This window comes from Trichosurus vulpecula, chromosome 7 (assembly GCF_011100635.1).
Source record: "Trichosurus vulpecula isolate mTriVul1 chromosome 7, mTriVul1.pri, whole genome shotgun sequence".
Lineage (NCBI taxonomy): Eukaryota > Metazoa > Chordata > Mammalia > Diprotodontia > Phalangeridae > Trichosurus > Trichosurus vulpecula.
The window spans coordinates 75574339-75599352 of NC_050579.1; the positions used below are offsets into that span (position 1 = coordinate 75574339).

Here is a 25014-nt window from a genome sequence, read left to right on the forward strand (position 1 = left end):
GGTTGGGAATATGGCCAGGCAGTGAAAAAGCGCCTAGATTCAGTCTCAGACTTTGGATTCTTTCTTTGGTGACAAAGAAGACCAAAACATACAGCCTAAAGAAGACAACAAAGTCATAGAGCCTACAACCAAAGCCTCCAAGAAAAACATGAACTGGCCCCAGGCCATAGAAGAACTCAAAAAGGAGTTGGAAAAGCAAGTTAGAGAAGTAGAGGAAAAATTGGGAAGAGAAATGAGAAGGATGCGAGAAAACCATGAAAAACAAGTCAATGACTTGCTAAAGGAGACCCAAAAAAATACTGAAAAATACACTGAAGAAAACAACACCTTAAAAAACAGACTAACTCAAATGGCAAAAGAGCTCCAAAAAGCCAATGAGTAGAAGAATGCCTTGAAAGGCAGAATTAGCCAAATGGAAAAGGAGGTCCAAAAGACCACTGAAGAAAATACTACTTTAAAAATTAGATTGGAGCAAGTGGAAGCTAGTGACTTTATGAGAAATCAGGATATTATAAAACAGAACCAGAGGAATGAAAAAATGGAAGACAATGTGAAATATCTCCTTGGAAAAACCACTGACCTGGAAAATAGATCCAGGAGAGATAATTTAAAAATTATTGGACTACCTGAAAGCCATGATCAAAAAAAGAGCCTAGATACCATCTTTCAGGAAATTATCAAGGAGAACTGCCCTGATATTCTAGAGCCACAGGGCAAAATAGAAATTGAAAGAATCCATCGATCGCCTCCTCAAATAGATCCCAAAAAGAAATCTCCTAGGAATATTGTTGCCAAATTCCAGAGCTCCCAGATCAAGGAGAAAATATTTCAAGCAGCCAGAAAGAAACAATTTGAGTATTGTGGAAACCCAATCAGAATAACCCAAGATCTGGCAGCTTCTACATTAAGAGATCGAAGGGCATGGAATGCGATATTCCGGAGGTCAATGGAGCTAGGATTAAAACCTAGAATCACCTACCCAGCAAAACTGAGTATCATGTTCCAAGGCAAAATATGGAGTTTCAATAAAATAGAGGACTTTCAAGCTTTCTCAGTGAAAAGACCAGAACTGAATAGAAAATTTGACTTTCAAACACAAGAATCAAGAGAAGCATGAAAAGGTAATCAAGAAACGGAAATTGCAAGGGACTTACTAAAGTTGAACTGTTTTGTTTACATTCCTACATGGAAAGATGATGAGTATGATTCATGAGACCTCAGTATTAGGGTAGTTGAAGGGAATATGCATATATGTATGTGTACATATATATATATATATATATATATATATATATATATATGTTTATGTATATATATAAATGAATGTGTATGTATGTATATATCTATGTGTATATGTATGTATGTGTATGTATGTGTATATATATATATGTGTTTATATATATATATATATGTAAAAGAGAGAGAGCAGACACAGGGTGAGTTGAAGATGAAGGGAAGATATCCAAAAGAAATAAAATGAAATTAAGGGATGAGAGAGCAACATACTGAGAGAGAGAGATAGGGAGAGATAGAATGGGGTGGATTATCTCACATAAAGGTGGCAAAAGGAAGCAGTTCTATGGGAGGAGGGGAGAGGGCAGGTGAGGGGGGAATGAGTGAACCTTGCTCTCATCAGATCTGGCCTGAGGGGGAATACCATACATACTCAGTTGGGTATCTTACCCCACAGGAAAGAAGAGGGAGGAAGATTAAAAAAAAAATAAAAGGCGGGGGGATGATGGAGGGGAGGGCAGATGGGGGTGGAGGTAACCAAAACAAACACTTTGGAAAGGGGACAGGGTCAAGGGAGAAAATTCAATAAAGCGGGATGGGTTGGGAAGGAGCAAAATGTAGTTAGCCTTTCACAACATGAGTATTGTGGAAGGGTTATACATAATAATACATGTGTGGCCTAGGTTGAATTGCTCAACTTCTTAGGGAGGGTGGGTGGAAAGGGAAGAGGGAAGAGAATTTGGAACTCAAAGTTTTAAAATCAGATGTTCAAAAACAAAAAAAGTTTTTGTATGCAACTAAAAAATAAGATACACAGGCAATGGGGCGTAGAAATTTATCTTGCCCTATAAGAAAGGAAGGGAAAAGGGGATGAGAGGGGAGGGGGGTGATAGAGGGGAGGGCTGACTGGGGAACAGGGCAACCAGAATATAAGCCATCTTGGAGTGGGGGGGAGGGTAGAAATGGGGAGAAAATTTGTAATTCAAAATGTTGTGAAAATCAATGCTGAAAACCAAATATGTTAAATAAATAAATTGCATTTAAAAAAAAAATAAAAACATATTTGTCAACATGTAAAAAAAAAATTATTCCACTAATAGTAGTACGGCTAGAAGGAATATACATAGGTACAGGAGGTGAATTTGAGGGAATAACATTAAAAATAATTAAGGGATGAGAAAGAGGAGTACACTGAATAGGGAAGGAAGGAAGAGGTAGAATGGGGTAAATTATTCCACATGAAGTGGTATAAAAATACCTATTAAAGTGGAGGGAAAGATAGTCGGTAGGTGATGGGCATCACTTAAATGTTACTCTGATCAGCAGTGGCTCAAAGAGTGAATAATATACACAATCAGTTGAATATAGACATTTATCTTGCCAGACAAGAAAGTAAGAGGGGAGGAGATTAATTAAAGTGAGGGGGTGACTGACAGAGGAGAGGGAAGACTTGGGGAAGAGGTAGATGGAAGCAAAAGAAGGGAAAGGGTGAAAGGAGAGAGAGGCCAAATAGGAGGAAAAATAGGAGGGAGGGAAATACACAGTTAGTTATCATACCTGTGAATATGAATGAGATGAACTCTCCCATAAAGTGGAAGCGAATAGCAGAGTGGATCAAAAACCAGAATGCGACAATATGTTCTTTACAAGAACCACTTGAAACAGAAAGACACACACAGAGTAAAAGTAAGGCACTAGAGCAGAATCTTTTATGCTTCAGCTGAAGTAAAAAAAAAAAAAGCAGGGGTAGCAATGCCAATCTCAGACAAAGTAAAAGCTAAAATAGGCCTAATTAAAAAAGATAAGGAAGGAAACTACATCCTGCTAAAAGATACCATAGAAAATGAACTTATATCAATACTAAACATACATGCACCAAGTGGTATAGCATCCAAATTCTTAAAGGAGAAGTTAAGTTATAGATTCATGACCAAATAAGAGATAGAAAGCATTACAAAAAGTAAAATAGATAAGTTTGATTGTATTAAATTAAAAAGCTTTTGCACAAACAAAACCAATGCAACCAAGATTAGAAGGAAAGCAGAAAGCTGGGAAATGATCTTTACAACAAGTACCTCTGATAAAAGCCTCACTTCTCAAATATATAGAGAAAAGAGTCAAATTTTAAGAATAAAAGCCATTCTCCAATTGTTAAATGGTCAGAGCATATGAACAGTTTTCAGATAAAGAAATCAAAGCTATCTATAGGTATATGAAGAAATGTTCTAAATCACTTTTGACAAGAGAAATGCAAACTAAAACAACTCTGAAGTACCACCTCACACCTATCAGATTGGCTAATATGACAAAAAAGAAAATGATATATGTTGAAGATGTAGGAAAATTGGGACACTAATGCCCTATTGGTGGAGTTGTGAATTGATCCAACCATTCTGGAGAGTGATTTGGAACTATGCCCAAAGGGCAGCCAAACTGTGCATACATATCCTTTGATCCAGCAATACCACTACTAGGTCTATATCCCATAGAGAGAATAAAAAATTAGGACCCACATTTGCAAAAATATTCATAGCACTTTTTGTGGTGGCAAAATATTGGAAACTGAGGGGATGCCACCAATTGGGGAATGGCTGAGCAAACTATGGTATTTGAATGTAATGAATAATATTGTGCAATTAGAAATGATGAACAGGTAGATTTTGGAAAAACCTGGAAAGACTTGTACAAACTGATGCAAAGTGAAGTGAGCAGAACCAGCAAAACATTGTACACAGTATCAGCAACATCATGTGATGGTCAACTACAAATACACTCAGCTCTTCTCAGCAACTCAGTGATCCAAGACAAATACAAAGAACTCATGAAAGTTTTCCCTCATGAATGCTATAGATGCTATCCACATCCAGATAAAGAACTAATGGACTCTGAATGCAGATCAAAGCAAACTTTTTTACTTATTTTATTCTTTTCATTTTTTTCTTTTGATCTGTTTCTTCTGTGACTAACTGTGACTAACATGGAAATGTGCTTTACATGAAAGTACATGTATAACCTATATCAAATTGCCTACCACTCTAGGAAGAGGGGAGGGGAGGGAGAGAGGGAGAAAAATTTGGAATTCAAAATCTTGTTAAAAAAAAAGAATGCTTAGAATTATCTTGACATGTAATTGGGAAAAAAAATAAAAATGCTATTTAAAAAATAAAAGATCATTGATTAAAAAAAAGAAAAACCATTGAAAGGGTGAAAACAGCACTATCCGGGATTATAACAACAATAACAACAAAATAAAAGCACTTCCCCTTCAAATAAAGTACAGATAATGTTCCTGCTATCTAGTCCTTAAGTGATACCACTTCATAAAATATAAGTAGGACATTATAAAAGATATGGCTGATATTGTCTACAGCATGACTAGACTAATTGTATTGTGGCCAGTAAGCCTTCATTTTTTAAAATAAATGAGCAACTTAAAGCTTTACTTTCTTTGAGGAGGGTTGGAGGGGAGCTGAAATATCCTAAGATATATGCTAATAACACACCTGAGTGCCAGGACCCAGAGACAAATACCTAAGTGGGGGTTGGTAGGACCTCATCTAGTGTATTACACACATCATTTAAGGAAAGGAGATTCTATATTTGGATGCTTTTACTGCAGATATTCTAAAACTAAGGATTTTTTATTCCCCTAGTGATCTTCCCAGTAGAAACTACTATATGTACTTCTTCAACTCTCACTGTGAAAATTCATAATGGATGCAGCAAAAAATTTGAGAATTAAATAGTGGTGATTGTTGGATCTCAAATACAAACTCTTCTGAGCAAAATGATTACATTTATTGAGATTAGGGGTTTAAACTCTCTATGCTGCCATTCTTAAAATTACTATAATTTATCTAATCAGCTGTTAGTTGTATTTAACTCAATATAAAGTACTATCTAATATATAGAAGCCACCTGCATTTTACCGTTTTTTTTTTCCTTTTCCGTGAGAATCTCTATAAGAATATAAAATCTTCAAATAGATGCCATTTCCAAATGGACACATTGGAACTCATAATTCCTTTACTTTGCTATTTAAAGAGAGAAAACCCATATACGAGATGCATGATTTGATTTTACTTTTAGACAGTTTACTTAGGAGAACAGCTTCAAGAAAATAGTTGTCGCACGTTCAGTTGTCAAAGCATGTGACTCATAAGGACAATGATATAAATGGAACTTATGGAGGCTATTGGATTTTTTTTTTTTTGCAGTTTACTAAACTTAATACAAGGAGATACTGATGTAGTTAAGTAGTCTCACTAGACAATATCAAAATCAAAGGCTTTTGTAAACAACCAAGGATCATTTTTTCCCCAAACATAAGGACAATTTGTCATTTGTCAAACAAAGATATGATGAAGCCAATTATAAGACTATGAATCAGAACCTGAAAGAGTATAGTTTTAATTGGTTGATTCCAGTTTGGCTTAGCCTCGAACCTTTAAAATGTAATTTAGTCCATGACCCTCTAAAAGGAAGAGAGAGAAGGCACTGCTGCTAAGTGTAGTGACTATGAAATTACATATATGAGCATATTTTTAAAATGGGAATAAAACTGTCTTTCAGTGAAGCAGAATAATTTGATAGTGACACTCCATCCTTGGAAACTGCAAGATGCAATTTTACACTGCTTTGAGTACAAGTATCTTTTGAGCTGTCATGCAGAAATGGTTTTTCTACTTGAAAATGGGGTTTTCCTTTCATCATTCAGGAATGTGTGCCTGTCACTCCCCATTGCCATCGATACAGGGAGCTGTGATTGTACTTGGCGCTGGAGACACTGCTTTTGACTGTGCAACATCTGCTTTACGGTGTGGAGCCCGCCGCGTGTTCGTTGTCTTCAGGAAAGGCTTTGTTAATATAAGAGCCGTCCCAGAGGAGGTAAAATGGAACCATCAGAAAATATGGAGTTGTAAGAGGAGAGATTTTAGGAGATGAACTGTTAACATATAGTGCTCTATTTAAGTCATTGGGCTGGTCTTGAAATTTGCAGATGAGAGTTAAAGGGGTTTGGAATCCTAATTGTTTCATCTAATTCAGGCATTCATAAGCAAAATCAAATCCATAACACTGATTTGGATAAAAATGAGGAATTTAATTTATCTCTGTATGAATAGGATTGATTCTTGTTCTCAGTGCTAATACCTTTGAAATGGTTTATCTCCCTCTAATAGCATTAGAATTTGTTAAGTCCTCGGTATAATCAGCACTGTCCATGAAATGTGTGGGCCTTACTGGAATTTAGTAATTGGAAGCATTAAAACAGTCCTATAAGAATAGCCATAAAGGGCTGCTATTTGACGTGTTTGGCTTGGCCCCAAAGGGGAAAATAAGGAACAATGAGCAGAAGTTTTAAAGAGGCTTTTATCAAATTTCTGCATAAGCAAAAAAAAAAACTCACTAAATGGAGGTGTTTAAGTGGAAAAACTGAATCTTCCAAATAAACAGCCAAGTTCTAGACCTACTAGAAGAGATACAGGTACAGGTTGGAATATCTGACTTCTGAGGTCCCTTGCAACCCCTGTATTCAGTTATTTCTATGCATTTAAAAAATTATATTTGTAGCAAGCTATACTTATAAAAATGTATTTATTTAGATCACAAGCAAGAAATGATTTGCTCTCAATACACTCTCCTGTTATGTTATTGTATATGAATAATTGATGTCTCCTCTTACTTAAAATTTACACCCCCTTTAAAGTAATTCCTTAATGAAATCTTATTGTGAATTACCTTAGAATGAAAATGATTTCATTTAAATAGGATGTGAGTGAACTTTCGGGGTGGTTCCATTCTGTTGCATCCCATTGAAATTACATATATGAGCATATTTTTAAAATGGGAATTTTCTAAATAATGTTAATAACCAGGGTTTATATAGTACTTTAAGGTTTGCAAAAAAAAACTAGATAGATAGATAGATAGAGTGATGAGAGAAGGAGTGGAAGTCACAGAAATCAATTCAATTCAATGAATATTCATAAATAGTACTGTGCCCTAGCATGCTAGAATATAGAAAGAAAAAAGAAAGATACAATGCTTGTTCTCAAGAAATTCACTATATATTTAATATACTGTACTTACTATGTCTTTCCATATATAAGGAGATAGGTATACACATATGTAAGTATATAATCTCATTTGTTCCTCACTACCCACAACAACTCTGGGAGTTAGGGGATATTATTGCCCTCAATTTGCAAATGAAGAAACTGAGTCAGACACCTTGTGACTTACCCAAGATCACAAAGTTAGTATGTTTCTGAAGTAGAATTTGGATATAGATCTTCCTGATTACAAGTTCAGCACTTTGTGCACCATTGCAAAATTTTATTAATGGTTGGTCCATCACCTATTGCTTGCTCATATGTGGATTAACCATTCAACAAATTAATCATAGTGGGAAGTCAAAATGGCATCTGGCTTCCTACATTATGGTGTCAATTGCAATAAATACACATTCTTGGAAATCTTCCTTTCTGTTTCCTACATTCTGTGTCTGTTACTGATAGACAACAGTAAGGGGGACAGCAAAAAGGGAATCACTCATTGGGAGGTGTCAGAAGGAGGGTAACTCTAGTGAAGTGTCAGTGCCAACTTAACCATGGTTTTACATCATATCTGCCTTCCCATGACAATTTGTGGGTAGTGTTGTCGCCTGTCTTGTGGCACAGGGCTGGAAATGGTGCCTTAAGAAATGGCTCCCGAAAGAAAGGGGAATCATATGATTGACAGATGGCAGAACTATTGCTGTAGTATAAGTATAGGAAGTAAGAGCCAGTGCCCAAGAGGACCAAGGTCTAAGGGAACCAGAATCTTTAATATCAAACTGAAGAGCTGAATGTTTCAAGGATCTGATGTCAGGGAGCTACGTTTCATGGGTCCTAAGCAAGGAGATGGAGCCAGAAACGAGAGAGGCCTCGAGAGGTTAAATCAGGGCCTGATATTGCGTCAGGACTGGATGAAGTCTACAATATCTGTCCCTAGGTCAGTGCCACATGTTATTATCAATTGTTTGGCAATGTAAATAGCCAGTACCTTCTACTTTAAGCGATAGTTCTAGCTCTTCAGGTGGTTTGGGAGCATGGAAGTAATGGTTCATTCTCAAGTTGCAGAGGCACCAAGGGGTCTTAAGTGCCTTTGTTCCTCCCATATCAGGTTCTTCCCACATCTTCCCACATATTAGTACTTGTGGGCATAGTAGAATGTATATTTCTTGAAGTCATAAACTGTATCACTAATTTAATTTTTGAAACCCCCCTTGCCCTAGGACACAGTACTAGACATTTAAAAATGTTGGTTGAATAGAACTGATTTCTGTGACTCCCACGTCTTCCCTCACTGTTGGACTCCCTTGTAGTGGTAAAAAGCTATTAGTATGGAGAAGTCAGAAAGATGTTTTCTGATACTCTATAAAAACTTAAATCCTTTAATAGATTAATAATCACAAAATCAAGGAATCTCAGAGTTGGAAGCCATCTGATACAATTTGTACCTAAAAATCATAACATAATATCTCATATTATATAACACTTTAAGGCCTGCAGCATGCATTAGATATATTATTTTCTTTGATACAATTCAAATCAGATTTATAGAACATGAATCTCTCTTAAGAACGTACCTAATGGTCATCCAGTTTTTTTTTTTTGCATAAGGACTAGTGAGGAAGAACCCACTAACTCATGAGGAAACTAATTCTGCTTTTACATAACTCATATTTTAAATTTTTTTCCCTTAAAACTTCAAGGTTATATTTTCCTTTTGTCATCTTAGTATTGCCCTAGTTCTGTCCTTTTGTTGTCCAGTTGTTCCAGTCGTGTCTGACTCTTTGTGACCCCATTTAGGTTTTCTTGGGAAAGATACTGGAGTGGTTTGCCATTTCCTTCTCCAGATCATTTTACAGATAAGGAAACTGAGACAAACAGGGTTAAGTGACTTGCCTAGGATCACACTGCTAGTAAGTGTCTGAGGCCAGATTTGAAGTCAGGAGGATGAGTTTTCCTGACTTCTGGCCTGGCAGTCTATCCACAGGACCACATAGCTGCACCTCCTCTGACCTCTAGGTTCAAGCAAAGTAAGTCTGATTCCTTTCCTATAGTATAGCCCTTTAGATATTTAAAGACAACTATCATGCCCCCTTCCATTTCTTCTCTTCTTCACAGTCCCTTAATGTGATTTTTCTCAAGTCAGGGATTTGAGGTCCTTTATCATCTTTTTTTTTCTTTTTATCCCATTTCTTTATATCCTTTTCAATTCATCAATACCCTTTCTAAACTGTGATACCCAGAACTGACTGCAATTGTAATTATTGTTAATAATAATAATAATAATAATAATAACAATGATGGCTAGCATTTATATTGCACTTTCTATATACCAGGTACCGTGCTAAGCACCGTACAATTATCATATCATTTAATCCTCACAACAATCCTGAAAGGGGTGCTATTACTATCCTCATTTTATAGATGGGGAAACTGAGACAAACAGGTCACCTGACTTGTCCGAGGTAACACAACCTATAAGTATCTGCTGAAAGATTTGAACTCAGCTCTTCCTGACTCCAAGTCCAGCACTCTATCTACTGTGCCATCTCGCTACAATCTTTGAGATGCCAAAAATATCTTAGATATAATATCCCTCTATTGAAGGCTGCCGCATCACACCATTTGCTCAAATTTATCTTGTAGTTTATTACAACCCTTAAATCTCTTTTAGAAAAAAAAATGGTTCCTGGCCTTGGCTTCTACTTATAAAACAGAATTTTTTTTGGTACCAAAAGTATAAATATAGTAGACGTATAAGACTTTACATACATCCCTATTAAATTTCTCCTTACGTAGTTCCAGACTGTCCAAATATTTGGGGGATCTAGGCTGTCATCCCATGTATTGTCTAGTCTTGTCCCTCTAGCAAATTTGATAAGCACGGTATCTAAACTTCCATCAGTCCAACCACCTATCCATCAATCAATCTACAAGCTTCTACTAAGCTGCCATTATATACCAAGCACTATGCTAAATCACTGATTAAAACAAGTTAAGTAGCAGAGGGTTAAGCACTGAACTTTGGTACATCCCCTTGAGACCTCCTTCCAAACTGGCACAATGCTATTAATGTTACTCTTTGGGACTAGCAATTCAACAAGTTTTTGAATCTAACTCATCATACATCATCCAGCCCATGGGAATAGCAGAAGAAATGATATCCCATGTTTTGCAAAAATGTAGTTAAACTATTTCTACAACATTTTCCTAATCTATTAGTCTAGTAACCATCCCAAGAAAGGAAAAAAAAAAGAATAATCTTACATGAACTGATTATTATGTCATCAAGTCATGCTGGTTCTTCATGGTCCTTTCTTAATTTACAGTTGTTTACCAACTGTCCCTTTAAAATGCCTTCTAGGATTTTGCCAGAAGTCCATTTGGAGCTTATCAGACTATAGCTCACAGATTCCATTCTATTCCATTTAAAAAAAATCAGGACACCTAGCTTTCATTGAATTCTGGTGAAGGGTAAGTGTTCTTTAGCAGTATAAAGAATTTGACATTAAACCAAAATAGTTTAACTCCTTCTATTCTTACCCTATCCCCACTTCTCTCTGCAAACCGTAAAACATGAAAGTCACCAAGTATCAAATCCATTTACTCTAAAATCATTTGATCAGGTCAGAGGATTTTATATCTCAAGAGAGTAGCCTTACCGATCTCAAATTTTGTAATGATTTTTTGGGGAATAAAATATTTTGTTTGACAGCTAATACAACATCCATGATTTTAATGTTTTTCATTTAGAAAATGATGCTTGTCTACCACCTGAATTGATAGTGATTAGTACTTTACAAATAGAGAAAAAGAATAAGGACATTTTTCCCATGGTTTTATTAGCTTCTTGTATTCATTTTTGACATATAAATATTAGAAGGTATAGTTTATTTTACCAGACACATTTGGGGCAAGGCGGGGGATAATGTTTAAGATATACAGTGGGAGAGTAATGTTTAAGGCATATAGAAACCAAGGCCAATAAATTTCTCTAATCTACAAGTGGTAAATACATAAATGACTAGCACAAAGTTTCACTCTGGAGGAACTCAGACATTGCATATTATGTACTACAGAGTTTGAAGTATAAATTTATATCTAAAGACTATTTCCTCTGAAGGCTAGAAAATGCACCCTAAACACTAATAGCTATTGTGGATACAACCATGTCCTGTTCCTATAAACAACGATAAGCATGGTTTCCATGGATTTCATCAACTTTTATGTAGCATTTTCTTTCCTTGTTAAGGGAGTATGAAACCAGAGGATCCAAATCTGATGAAAAGAAGACATAGAAGCATAACTATTTTATACATACAATTGTAGTTCTAAATGTCTTTCATTTCCTCCTGAAGCAACACGTGCACACACACACACGCACACACACATACACACACATACACATGCACATGCACACACGCACACACACACACATGCATACACACACAAACGGGCTCTAACAAACTAGAGCATCTCACTGAAAGTCTTCGGAGATCCAAGAAATTGTTCAGCACTATCCTCTAAGATGAGGGAAAATCCATTAATAATTCCCTCCAGTCCTTTCTGCAAAGTCAAACAGATGAGATTAAATTTCTCAGGATAACAGAATCCCCCAAATATGAGTATCTAAAGCTGTTGACAGATCTGATAAAAATTTATGGGTGCTTTAAGCAGTTCAGAATGTCTGGAAGAGAACAAGAAGGTCAATATTTAATGTGCCAGTTTGACAAGTGAAAACTAAGGGATGATGGTGGGAATTGTTGTGTCTATCCTTATTATGACTCAGAATTGGTATACACTGATTATTATAGCATAGAGAAGATTAGCCCAAGTACATATCAAGATTCTGTTATTGTAATCTAAATCTTCTGGTAATATGACAGGAATCTAGGAGTAGTGCTTTTAGCATTGTCATGAGAAGATAATAGATTTCCAAGATGTCTGATGGGATGCAAGACTGGGTTGCCCATCAAGTTACAAGAGTCATCACTAGGTGACTTTAATGATCTTTACTTTCTACAGTTGCATTAGCTACTGTGCTAGACAAGGGTATTTCTGAGTGAAAAGGGCAAAGGACCCCTGCTCTATACATTTAACAGGTTACAAAATGCCTGATCTCTCGGCCAAGACTTGCTTATCTATTCTTATGGCATCAAACCAATATATTTCATTGTGGTTGAATGAAACTTCTAATATAGCATTCAAGAAATAGATGATGTTGGTTATTTGTATGCTCACAGTTATATAAAATAGCTTCTAAGTTTCTCTTTGGCTTGCTTATGATTCTAAATAATCACTTTTAGCAAGAATACTCTTAAATATTTAAAATAACATTCTATGATATAGTCATTTTTACATTTTAATTTATCTTTTGTGTGTTTATATTAATATAAATTAAATATTAATATAAATATGACTCATACTATTTTATTAAATAACTACTGATATGAGAATCCTTTGACCACTTATCAATGATCAAATGTTTTAGTGCACAAAACAAAACAGACACAGAAGGTGACATAAATTGGACAATTTTGTCACTTCCTTGTTCAGCTTTACGTATACAGATATAAATGTACATGTAAAACATTGTAATATCTAAAATATAGATTATCTTAATATATTTTATGTTATTTAATATTTTAATTCTTAATGCATCAGCATATAATATATTAAATACATGTTCTATAAATAAGTATAGAATATTTATCCACATACACATAAAGCAACATATGTATAACAGGGATTCACAGTTTGTTATTCAATCCCTTTTTCTGTCTTTTGTACATTGAAAGTTTTATTTTTGTGGATAATTGTTAAGTTCACAATAAAAAAAGTTTACTTTTTGTAAAACAAGAAAATAGCTGCTATAAGTTCGAAGACTCCCCTGAAACTAATAAGGCTCTAATCTATAGCATTTCTATAGTATCTGATAATTATAAATCATTTAAATTTGATCTCTCACAGTATCTGTGTAGTTGGTAAAAATGAGTCTTGCAAAAAATAACTTGTCTTATGTTACAGAGATAACTCTAAAATTGACTCCTGATAAAATACATAGGAATTTGATTCCTTAGGTTAGTAGAAGATGTCTTCCTTAGGATAAAACTATTTAAACACTTCTATGTCTACAATAGAATTAAGTATGGTGTGTGGAGACTGGATGATGTAGCTGAAAGAACTCTTGACTGAATATGAAGAGATGAGCTCAAGTCCTGAGTCAATTACAAATTAGCAAGTTATCTTGACCCTGGGCAAATTATTGGGCTTGCCTTCAGTCCATTTTCCTTATTTATAGAAAGATAAATTTTGACTAGTTGGTCTCTAATGCTCAAATCTTTCAGCCCTAAAATTACTTGATTTTACAGTTTTCTAATTGATAAGGAAAATGTATATCTAGTATAGAGAAAGTATAAAATGTCTAAGTAGATTGTCAATAAAAACTACTTGGAAATACAGTCATGTCAGACGAACTTACATTTTGAAAAAGTTGTTCAAATAAATTAGTATGTGTATGTGGGGGGAGGGCGAGCAAGAGAGACTGCATTGTGGAGAGACATTGCATACTGGATATAACACTGCTAGAATGGATATCAGTAAAATCAAGATTTGAGTTCAACCTCATACATATAGTGATTAGGTGATTAGAATTTTCCTCAGCTTGTAAAATAAGGATAGTAATGGTATATAATTCATAGGGCTGTTGTAAGGCTCAAATGAGATGATACATGTAGTTTGAGATGCTTATGTGCTATATAAATGCAAATTATAATAATAATTGTTATTACAAAATAGCTCTATTTTTTATATATGACAGTACACAAAGTTACTAAAATGTTAAGTAAACAAAAAGGATTGTGGATAACATAGGAACCATCAGTAGTATATTTCACTTTTTATTATTATACTAAAGGTATTAACTGTTTTCAAAAACTTTGAAATAGATTCTGTTCCAATTCTTGGGAATACCTGCAAGGTTGACAATATGTACTCCTCTCAACTTACAAAATCAATTTACCAAATATCTCATGACTATATACTTTGTTCTAAACAAATTTATTGCATTGGGAGAAGGCTTTAGGACAATAAGCATTAGGGATGGCATTTTTGGGTATAATTCATCCATTTTTTGTACTCATTGCTATAAATGTAGTATACAAGCAAATTTCCTGAAAAGGGGTCTGGCAAAGTATCTATTTTTAAAGTAAAGTGTAGAAAATTCTTGTTTGACTATTGTCGTGAGTAATCTTTTAATGGTCCTCAAAAAGCAGCATTACCCTTTCTATGAAAAGGGTAATGATTCCCAGCCTTTGCATTTGCCATGGTAGCATGCCCATTTAAAAAATATGATTCATATGGTAGTGGGATATCCATCACCATACCTAATTATAGAAAAGCTAATAGTGAGATTGTTTTCTGGCTACAGGGACCTATGAAATAACCCCAAACACAAAATGATCCCCAGTTCTCTGAAGACCCTTACAACTTCTGAAGTAAGAGTTGTGATGCAGTAGAGAAGGAGGCAGAGCCAAATAGTTCTTATCCATCTGAAGAAATTAACTCTTGGTACTTGGTGATTTTTATCACATGGACAAGAAATTGATACCCTATTATATGAAATGAACCACATCCATATTAACATTCTCGTATAAGTTAGAATTAGTAAAGAGGCTACAACTAATTGGATAATGTCCTCAAAAGTTTCAATTGGGAAGATAAATAAAGGACCTCGGTTCTAAAGGCACAAGACACATCTTATGCTAACATATGTAGTTACTCACTGGCAACTAGATGGAGCAATGGATAGAGCTCTGAGCCTGAAGTCAGGAAGACCTGAGTTCAAATCCAGCATCAGACATTTACTAGATATGTGACCCAAGGCAGTCACTTAGCACTGCCTCAATGTCATCATATATAAAATGAACTACAGAAGGAAATGGAGAAATACTCAAGTATCTTTGCCAAGAAAACCTCAAATGGGATCATAACAAGCTGGACACAACTGAAACAATTGAACAACTATGTGGTTACTCCCTCTTGAAGTGGGTAATTACTGAGGTCAAGATTACTGAAGAAGATTTCACCTTGTAGAAGACGAAGAATAGAAGGATTTTATAACCACTAGGTTGGAAGGGACCAATGAATGTCTCTAGTCCCCTTTGTTTTAATCCTTCAAACTTCATCAATATAAATCTGAATATTCAGTGACTTTAGTGCAAAGGTGGGCACAAGCTTCATAAACCAACAAATGAAAATATGTAGGAAAATATGATTTAGACTCAAGAAATAAAAATGGTCAAAAACATTTAGAATTCCCAGAATTTTCATTTTTGTAGAATTAATACTTTATTCAAGAAGAGATATGGAAAATACAGGATGTGGTGAACACAAAACTGTATTAGAAAAAAATAAATTGAATTATATCTTAACTAACATGAAGTAGTTATAGATATAGCAGTTGTTTTAAAATCAGGTGTCGATATGTAGTTATATTTTCAAATAGAGCAAAAGTCAAAGTAAATATCAAATCAGTTTGTTTGGTTGGGTAGTTGTTGACCTTCATGCTTGAAGAGTACCAAAATGACATCACTCTGCTAGAGTCAAGTTTCAATGTGTCAGACTGTGACTGATCAGACCAATGTGAGCTTTGAATGCTCTACCACAGATCAGGCACAAATAGTCTGTGTAATCATTTGGGGCGGATACTCTAAATCTGTGAATCCTGTGTTTCCTTTGAGCTGTTTCAATTCTGCTTTGCTTATACAACACAGCACCTTCTCTGACGTAGGCACGCCGTTCTGAGTGGGCCTGTGCTGGTAGGATAACAATTAGGAGAAGATAACTGTGTGTTATTATAGCAGTTCCAACCTATCATCTGTATGCAAATAGTTGATTCTATAAAAATAGGAATGGCCAAATTCAAGACATTAACTCTGTCACCATTTCCTAGAAAGGTTTAACTAATAAGAAAGTCACCACATTCAAGTGGCAAAAAGCATCTAGAAACAACTTTAACTGACAGACACCGTTTTCCATGGTAAGAAATAAAAATTGGCAACAAGAGGCAACAGTAGTTTAGACTATTTTTCAAAAAGTTACAAAGTTGATAAACTTAAATGTATACAATTATGAAAGATATAGATAAAAACAAATATAGAACAAACATAAAGATTCAAGCGTAGAATCTCAAAACTCCCTCATGGTAGATATCCACATGAACTTAACCCCTTCCCCCCCCACAAAATGTAGATAAAAAGCCATTGAACATATGACTGGAGTTGTAGATTTTTGTATACAAGCGAAGAGATTTATGATAGCAATATAGATCCAGTTCCTTGCCAAAAGATATTGAAGAAAGGTTATCCTTAAAGAACCTAAGCCATGTTGACCAATACAAATCGTGCAAGGAAATCACAGAAACAATGCCACGTAGCATTGCAGATTGTAACAATTTATCACGTACAGAATAGTTCAAAAGACATGATCTGATGTCTAAAATTGTATGCCAGAAAATATTCTCATAAATTAAAAGGTATAAATCTCTCTATTACAAATACATGACACTCCTTCAAAGGTATATTTTAGAATTCAACTAATAAATTATACTGCAACTGGAACACTAACACAGAAGAAAAAAATTGTTCTCCACAATCAACTGGATATAACATTCATCAAAATAATTCAAGAATAACTTTCTAAATAGATGTTTCTATACTATAACACAATTAATGTGATCTCCAAATTATGTGGAAAGAAAAGCTTTTAATGAATAGAGATGTAATTAATTTAAATCATCTGAATATCATCTCCATAATGTTATCTGCCTTTACAATTGCCCTGAGATATTTTCAGTGAACCTACAGGACATGAACTTTTATATAAATATGCAGGTAATATTCTATAAGACACTAAATGGAAAAGACTAATAGCAAGATAGAGACTTAATATAGGACAATTTCAAGATGGCGGCTGGTAAGCACGGACTAGAGTGAGCTCCGTACCCGAGTCCCTCCAAAAACCTATAAAAAATGGCTCTGAACCAATTCTAGAACGGCAGAACCCACAGAACAGCAGAGGGAAGCAGGGCTCCAGCCCAGGACAGCCTGAATGGTCTCTGGGTGAGGTCTATTCCACACGGAGCTGGGAACGGAGTGGAGCAGAGCCCAGCCTGAGCGGCGTGGACGATCCAGACCAGAAGCCGGGCGCAGGGGGCCCTAGCACCCTGAATATGTGAGCTGCGGCAGTTACCAGTCCCCCCTCGACCCACAAACACCAAAGACTGCTGCGAAGGTTAGTGGGAAAAGCTGCGGGAGTGGAAGGAGTTCCCGGTTCGGCTTCCAGCCCCGGGGGCAGCGGAGGTGGAGCAGCTACAGCTGTTGTTACTTCCGGCTCCAGGCCCACCTGGTGGGAGGAATTAAGTGGCGGATCAGAGCAGGAGTGCAACAGCCTGCTGAAGATCTAAGCCCAGTCTGGACTGGGGGTCCTTGGGGAAGGAGGAGTGCGGCTCTGACAGAGCTGGCACCTCCCCCCCAAACGTAGAACATAGAACTCGTAAGTCTACAAGCAGTCATACCCCACTGAAAAACTCAAGGGTCAGGTTAGTTGGTTGGGAATATGGCCAGGCAGCGAAAACGCGCCCAGACTCAGTCTCAGACTTTGGATTCTTTCTTTGGTGACAAAGAAGACCAAAATATACAGCCTAAAGAAGACAACAAAGTCATAGAGCCTACAACCAAAGCCTCCAAGAAAAACATGAACTGGCCCCAGGCCATAGAAGAACTCAAAAAGGATTTGGAAAAGCAAGTTAGAGAAGTAGAGGAAAAATTGGGAAGAGAAATGAGAAGGATGCGAGAAAACCATGAAAAACAAGTCAATGACTTGCTAAAGGAGACCCAAAAAAATACTGAAAAATACACTGAAGAAAACAACACCTTAAAAAACAGACTAACTCAAATGGCAAAAGAGCTCCAAAAAGCCAATGAGGAGAAGAATGCCTTGAAAGGCAGAATTAGCCAAATGGAAAAGGAGGTCCAAAAGACCACTGAAGAAAATACTACTTTAAAAATTAGATTGGAGCAAGTGGAAGCTAGTGACTTTATGAGAAATCAGGATATTATAAAACAGAACCAGAGGAATGAAAAAATGGAAGACAATGTGAAATATCTCCTTGGAAAAACCACTGACCTGGAAAATAGATCCAGGAGAGATAATTTAAAAATTATTGGACTACCTGAAAGCCATGATCAAAAAAAGAGCCTTAGATACCATCTTTCAGGAAATTATCAAGGAGAACTGCCCTGATATTCTAGAGCCACAGGGCAAAATAGAAATTGAAAGAATCCATCGATCGCCTCCTCAAATAGATCCCAAAAAGAAATCTCCTAGGAATATTGTTGCCAAATTCCAGAGCTCCCAGATCAAGGAGAAAATACTGCAAGCAGCCAGAAAGAAACAATTTGAGTATTGTGGAAACCCAATCAGAATAATCCAAGATCTGGCAGCTTCTACATTAAGAGATCGAAGGGCTTGGAATGCGATATTCCGGAGGTCAATGGAGCTAGGATTAAAACCTAGAATCACCTACCCAGCAAAACTGAGTATCATGTTCCAAGGCAAAATATGGAGTTTCAATAAAATAGAGGACTTTCAAGCTTTCTCAGTGAAAAGACCAGAACTGAATAGAAAATTTGACTTTCAAACACAAGAATCAAGAGAAGCATGAAAAGGTAATCAAGAAACGGAAATTGCAAGGGACTTACTAAAGTTGAACTATTTTGTTTACATTCCTACATGGAAAGATGATGAGTATGATTCATGAGACCTCAGTATTAGGGTAGTTGAAGGGAATATCCATGTATATATATATATGTATATGTATATGTATGCGTATATATATATGTATATGTATGTTAATGTATATATATAAGTGAATGTGTATGTATGTATATATCTATGTGTATGTGTATGTATGTGTGTATATATATATGTGTGTTTATATATGTATATGTGTATATATATATATGTAAAAGAAAGAGAACAGACACAGGGTGAGTTGAAGATGAAGGGAAGATATCTAAAAGAAATAAAATGAAATTAAGGGATGAGAGAGTAACATACTGAGAGAGGGAGATAGGGAGAGATAGAATGGGGTGGATTATCTTGCATAAAGGTGGCAAGAGGAAGCAGTTCTGTGGGAGGAGGGGAGAGGGCAGGTGAGGGGGGAATGAGTGAACCTTGCTCTCATCAGATTTGGCCTGAGGGGGAATACCATACATACTCAGTTGGGTATCTTACCCCACAGGAAAGAAGAGGGAGGAAGATAAAAAAAAAATAAAAGGTGGGGGGATGATGGAGGGGAGGGCAGATGGGGGTGGAGGTAATCAAAACAAACACTTTGGAAAGGGGACAGGGTCAAGGGAGAAAATTCAATAAAGCGGGATGGGTTGGGAAGGAGCAAAATGTAGTTAGCCTTTCACAACATGAGTATTGTGGAAGGGTTATACATGTTATACATGTGTGGCCTAGGTTGAATTGCTCAACTTCTTAGAGAGGGTGGGTGGGAAGGGAAGAGGGAAGAGAATTTGGAACTCAAAGTTTGAAAATCAGATGTTCAAAAACAAAAAAAGTTTTTGTATGCAACTAAAAAATAAGATACACAGGCAATGGGGCGTAGAAATTTATCTTGCCCTACAAGAAAGGAAGGGAAAAGGGGATGAGAGGGGAGGGGGGTGATAGAGGGGAGGGCTGACTGGGGAACAGGGCAACCAGAATATAAGCCATCTTGGAGTGGGGGGGGAGGGTAGAAATGGGGAGAAAATTTGTAATTCAAAATGTTGTGAAAATCAATGCTGAAAACCAAATATGTTAAATAAATAAATTGCATTTAAAAGAAAAAAAAATATAGGACAATTTCTATCTTAATTCTGTAGAATAAGACAAGGAAATAATAATAACAATATTTTTCTAACTTGTTAGAAAAGCACTTTACATGTACTGTATCATTTGAGCCTCACAAAATCCTTGCATGGTAAGTGATAAAGGCACACCTAATAAAAGTCTGAACCAATATTGAAGACAGTTTCCTCCAGTTTGGAATTGGAATGAACAAATCGAGTGGTCTGTCTTCTAGCCTTGTTCTTTCCATTGTTCGTGTTTTTTATACATTTGATTATAGCTTTTGCTGTCATAAGCATGAGTGTTGAAATATCAGATAGAAAATATTCTTAATGCTTATGAATGTTCCTTTCATGATAACCCTATCCAGATAATAACTCGTTGGCATTCTCTCAAGATTTTCTCGTTCCCAGTTTGATTGAAGTTCAGGAAAGAAGTCTGTACAGAGTAAAATGTTTACGGATTTAACAAAGCTTTGGACAAGATAGTATAAATATTTTCTTTCCATTTTTTATTATACTTCTTGATGGTGTCAATCAGTCAATAAAAGCACATTTATTAATCAACTACTATATGCCAGGATTTTGCTAGTCCCTGGTAATAGTGTTTTCTTGGATTTTTTTTCTCTTTCTCCCCACATGAGGGAAAGGCAAATGAGATAAGGCTCAATGCTTTCTTTCTGTCTTTCATACCTAATTTGTTGTTCTCATGTAAGAGTTCCTATTGCCCTTCCTTAGAAAAATTTCTCAGATGACTAAAGAATATTCAGTCATCTTTTTTTTTTCAAAAGCAATTTCAAGGCATTTCACTGGTCATATGCTTTCAATGACTGCTCATTTTCTCTATCTTCATTTTCCCAATCACCTTTCTCTCTCCCAAGCCCCTTTCTTATCTTCTGATCTTTCTTTGCCTTTTTCCAATGTAATATCACTCCTTCCCAAATAAACATATCCCTTCAAAATTGCATCTTTCTATGCCTACTTATAAATGTTTTTTCTCCAGATAAATCAAATGGAAATCCCAGCTACTTAACAGCAAAAGAGCAAGACCTGGCATGATTTATGTCTTTCTCATCCAATAGCAGTATCCTATATGCATTAGAGCATAATATCTCTGGAATTACTCCAGCAGGCATGGGGAGTAATCTCTGTGAGTAGCCAGAATCCTCTGAGCCTAACCTCTATGCATTGGCAGATAATAACTGAAAATGTTCAATTATTTGAATGCTAATATTCTCATTCCTGAGACATAAGGCTTGCTCGATAGTAAGAGCATCAGTGTCTCTGAATATGGAAAATTTACAATACACAAAAGGCAGTTTGACTTTAATTGTATACTCAGGTATATATGCATTGAGAAACTTAAAAATAAGACAAATTCATAAGATCATAAAGCTAGAGCTAGAGACGTCTGAGTTCACACAGCATGATGTAAGGGAAGGTATTTGGGATCATTCAATTAATAAACATTTATTAAGGGCCTACTATGTGCCAGGCATCGGTTTGTATTAAGCAGAAAACTTGTTTCAAATTATTCCTTTCAAATGACATCATATTTGTAAAGTGGCTTAACACTGCCTGGCACATAGTAGGCACTGTATTCAGTCCCCTTTCTTTTTCCCTTCCCCTCTCTAATGCCAGCTATGTTACTTTGACCAAGTCACTAAATTTCTCTAAGCTACAGGTTCTTTTTTGTGTAAAATGGAGATAAATATTTTTTGTAGCATCTAGCTAATAGGATAGTCACAAGTAATTCACTGAACACTTTTAAATGGTATGTAAGGGTAGGCAGTCATTCATGAAACAATACATATACATGTTGACCCATACAAATAGCAATCCTTCAGTGGTTATTTAATGCAAATTAATTCACCAAGGTTTTTTAAACACGTACTTTGTGCAAGACACTGTACTCATTCTGATGATATAAAGACAAAAATGAAACTATACATTTTTGTTTGTTTTTAGTAATAATAATAGCCGTTATTTATCTAATGCTTTAAGATATGCGAAGCACTTTACAAAGGTCATCTCATTTTATCCTCACCACAGCCTTGAGAGGTTGGTGCTATGGTTGCTCCCATTTTATGAATGACGAAACTGAGGAAGATAGTCGATTCAGTGACTTACTTAAAGTCACAGCTCCGTTTTGGTGGAGATAAGATACATCAACGGATAAATCAATACCAGATATTCATGAAATACTGACAAACGGAAGAAAGTCTTAATAACTGAAATAATCAAGAAAGGCCTCATGAATGGTCCTTGATCTGTGCTTTGAAGTAAGCTAGGAATGCTGTGAGTCTGTGGCAAAGTCGGTTGACATTTTAAACAGGTGAGATAGTTTCAGCAAAGGATGGAAGGAAAACAAACAAATGACGTGTGCAAAGAATTCATAATCTTTCAATTTGATCAGAACAGAGGAAGTAGAAAGGGGAGAAATGCAAAATAAACTTGGCAAGGTAAAAGCAAGCCAAGTTTTATAGGGTTTTAAGTATCTGGCTGATTATTTCTTGTCTGTGAATTTGATGGCGAAATTTTGTAACAAGCAACAAATTTTTTATTTGTTATAAATAGGCAAGAAAACAAGAAGAGAACCTAAATTTGAACATGAGAGATACTTCAAGTATGTGCTATCTTATCATGATATTTTATTTCTGCTCACAATTGAAAACAGTGCTGTTATAAATAAGTGTTATATATTGATTTATTCAAACTATAAACATTTGGCATTGTTGTTCAATCAAGAATGGCATTATCATTAAAATTTAGTATCGGGTGACATTTTTGAAACACAGTAAAGCAGGATTATACCGGTGAGTTGCAAGGTGTTGCATTATCCAAATGTGGCAAAAGAAACACACGAAGACATATGGAACATATACTCCTTAAAGCATATTTATTATATCATTAGAAATGTTTGAGTTATCTGGCCCCTCTAAAAACAATAGTATCTTATTCTGTAAAGGAAAAAAAATCTATAGTTTTTAAAGCTCCCCCACCCCACAATGCCCCCCACCCCTATTTGGGAAACCTTTCAACTGAAATTACAGTCCCATTAATAAGTGGCTCTGAGTAGCTGCAGTGAGCTTATAAAGAGGAGTGAATCCAGAGAAGCATGGATTCAATCTGGTGATATAATTCCGTCCTGCTTCTTCATTCTTCATACATATTATTATATGTTAACAATTTCTGTTCATGCTATTTGTTAAAAAAAAAAGGAAACTGCTAGGTATGTTAATGGTTCCATCAGATGCTTATAGTCAGTAATGTTTTAACACATAAAATGTGCTGGGTATTTGACAATGGTTACATGCATGCAGAAATAAACTTTCTTTTACAAGTATCCTGTAGCTTAAGAAGAAAGAATTCAAGTTTAGAGGTAGTAATGAGATAAGTTATTCAATAATATTTAATGATCAAATAAGATAATATAGAGAGTGTTTGGCAGCTCAAAAATGCAATGTTAAATGTTAGCTATTAATGATGAATGAATGCGTGAGTGTCATTACAGCAGGCAGTGTGGGATTATACAAATTAGGCCCAATAGATAGTATATGGGTCTACAAAAAGTGAGCAAGAAACTAGATTCTTTTCCTGACTGTATCTTCTCTTAGATAAATAACACTTATTGTAGCTCAGTTTTTCTATGTGCAAAATCCCTTACCTTTTGTGAAAAAAAAATTGTAAAAAATTTTGTGGATTTTCAGTATGAAAAATAGTAAACAAACATGAAGGTCATTTTTTGTGCTTTTTCATATTTTTATTAATGGAATCCTGTTTTGTGAATGGTCTTACAAAAACAGGGGGCCAGGGGAAGTAGAGAGGACAAATAGTATGGGGCCCATTCACTGAGGATGTAAGAATCCCTTTTCACCACCTTATAGATGTTCTTACCCCCAACCCTACATCTTGTTCACTGGCACTGTTTGGCTCCTCCAATCATACTGACTTTTCCCAACATAGATAAATTAGCCTGCTGATAGACTATGGTATTCAATTTCATTTGGGGCATGGTAAAAGAGTTGAAGTGGATCTTCAGAGAAAGAAGAATAGGAACCAACTCATCGTCCACAGAATCTCCATATTCCTTGTGCTGTTGGTGGGGTATGGAACACAAGTGAAAGAAGCTTCTTGTGATTTCCATTTCTTAAATACCAATATAATGCAAGTTACTTCTGACTGACTGATGCACCTTTCCAGCCATTTACCAACACATAAATTCTTGATAACTGACTCTTAGGAACCATATAATATATCCATTTTTACATGCGAGGGAAAATAAAAGCCTTATGCTTGTTTAAATGGCGTAGTCTTTTACACAGAATTCAGTTAGACATCTGATTAGGGGATAGATTAAATGCTCTCTCGAAGGAGGCCTTTTTTCTTTACTTTTAATTTTTCTGTTTTGTCTTAGATGGAGATTGCTAAGGAAGAAAAATGTGAATTTTTGCCTTTCCTTTCCCCGAGAAAGGTTATAGTAAAAGGTGGACGAATTGTTGGTATGCAGTTTGTTCGGACAGAGCAAGATGAAACCGGAATGTGGAATGAAGATGAAGATCAGGTAGTCCAGCTGAAAGCAGATGTGGTGATCAGTGCATTCGGCTCAGTGTTAAGTGATCCTACAGGTACGGTGATCAATGGTTGTAATGTATAACATGGGTGTCTGTTACTTTAGTTCTGCAAGAGTTTCCAGCTTTCAGGGCGTTGTTTTTCAGTTTGATATTAATTTCCTTTCCTTAGTGTGGAAGTCAGGCAATAAAATAGAAAAACCTTAAGAATGGCATTTAATTATTAGTTTTAAATGGCAACTGGTAGAAAGATGGCAGCCA

At 35.8% G+C, this 25014-nt stretch overlaps 1 protein-coding gene across 1 annotated transcript in view; it reads left to right on the forward strand.

Moving 5' to 3' along the window:
- DPYD (dihydropyrimidine dehydrogenase) overlaps window positions 1-25014 on the forward strand; it is a 1113082-nt gene that overhangs the window by 510012 nt on the left and 578056 nt on the right. Inside the window, exons 10-11 of the mRNA XM_036769110.1 lie at window positions 5951-6120; window positions 24600-24810. Coding sequence (XP_036625005.1) covers window positions 5951-6120; window positions 24600-24810 — 381 coding nt within the window. The remainder of the gene's footprint in view (window positions 1-5950; window positions 6121-24599; window positions 24811-25014) is intronic.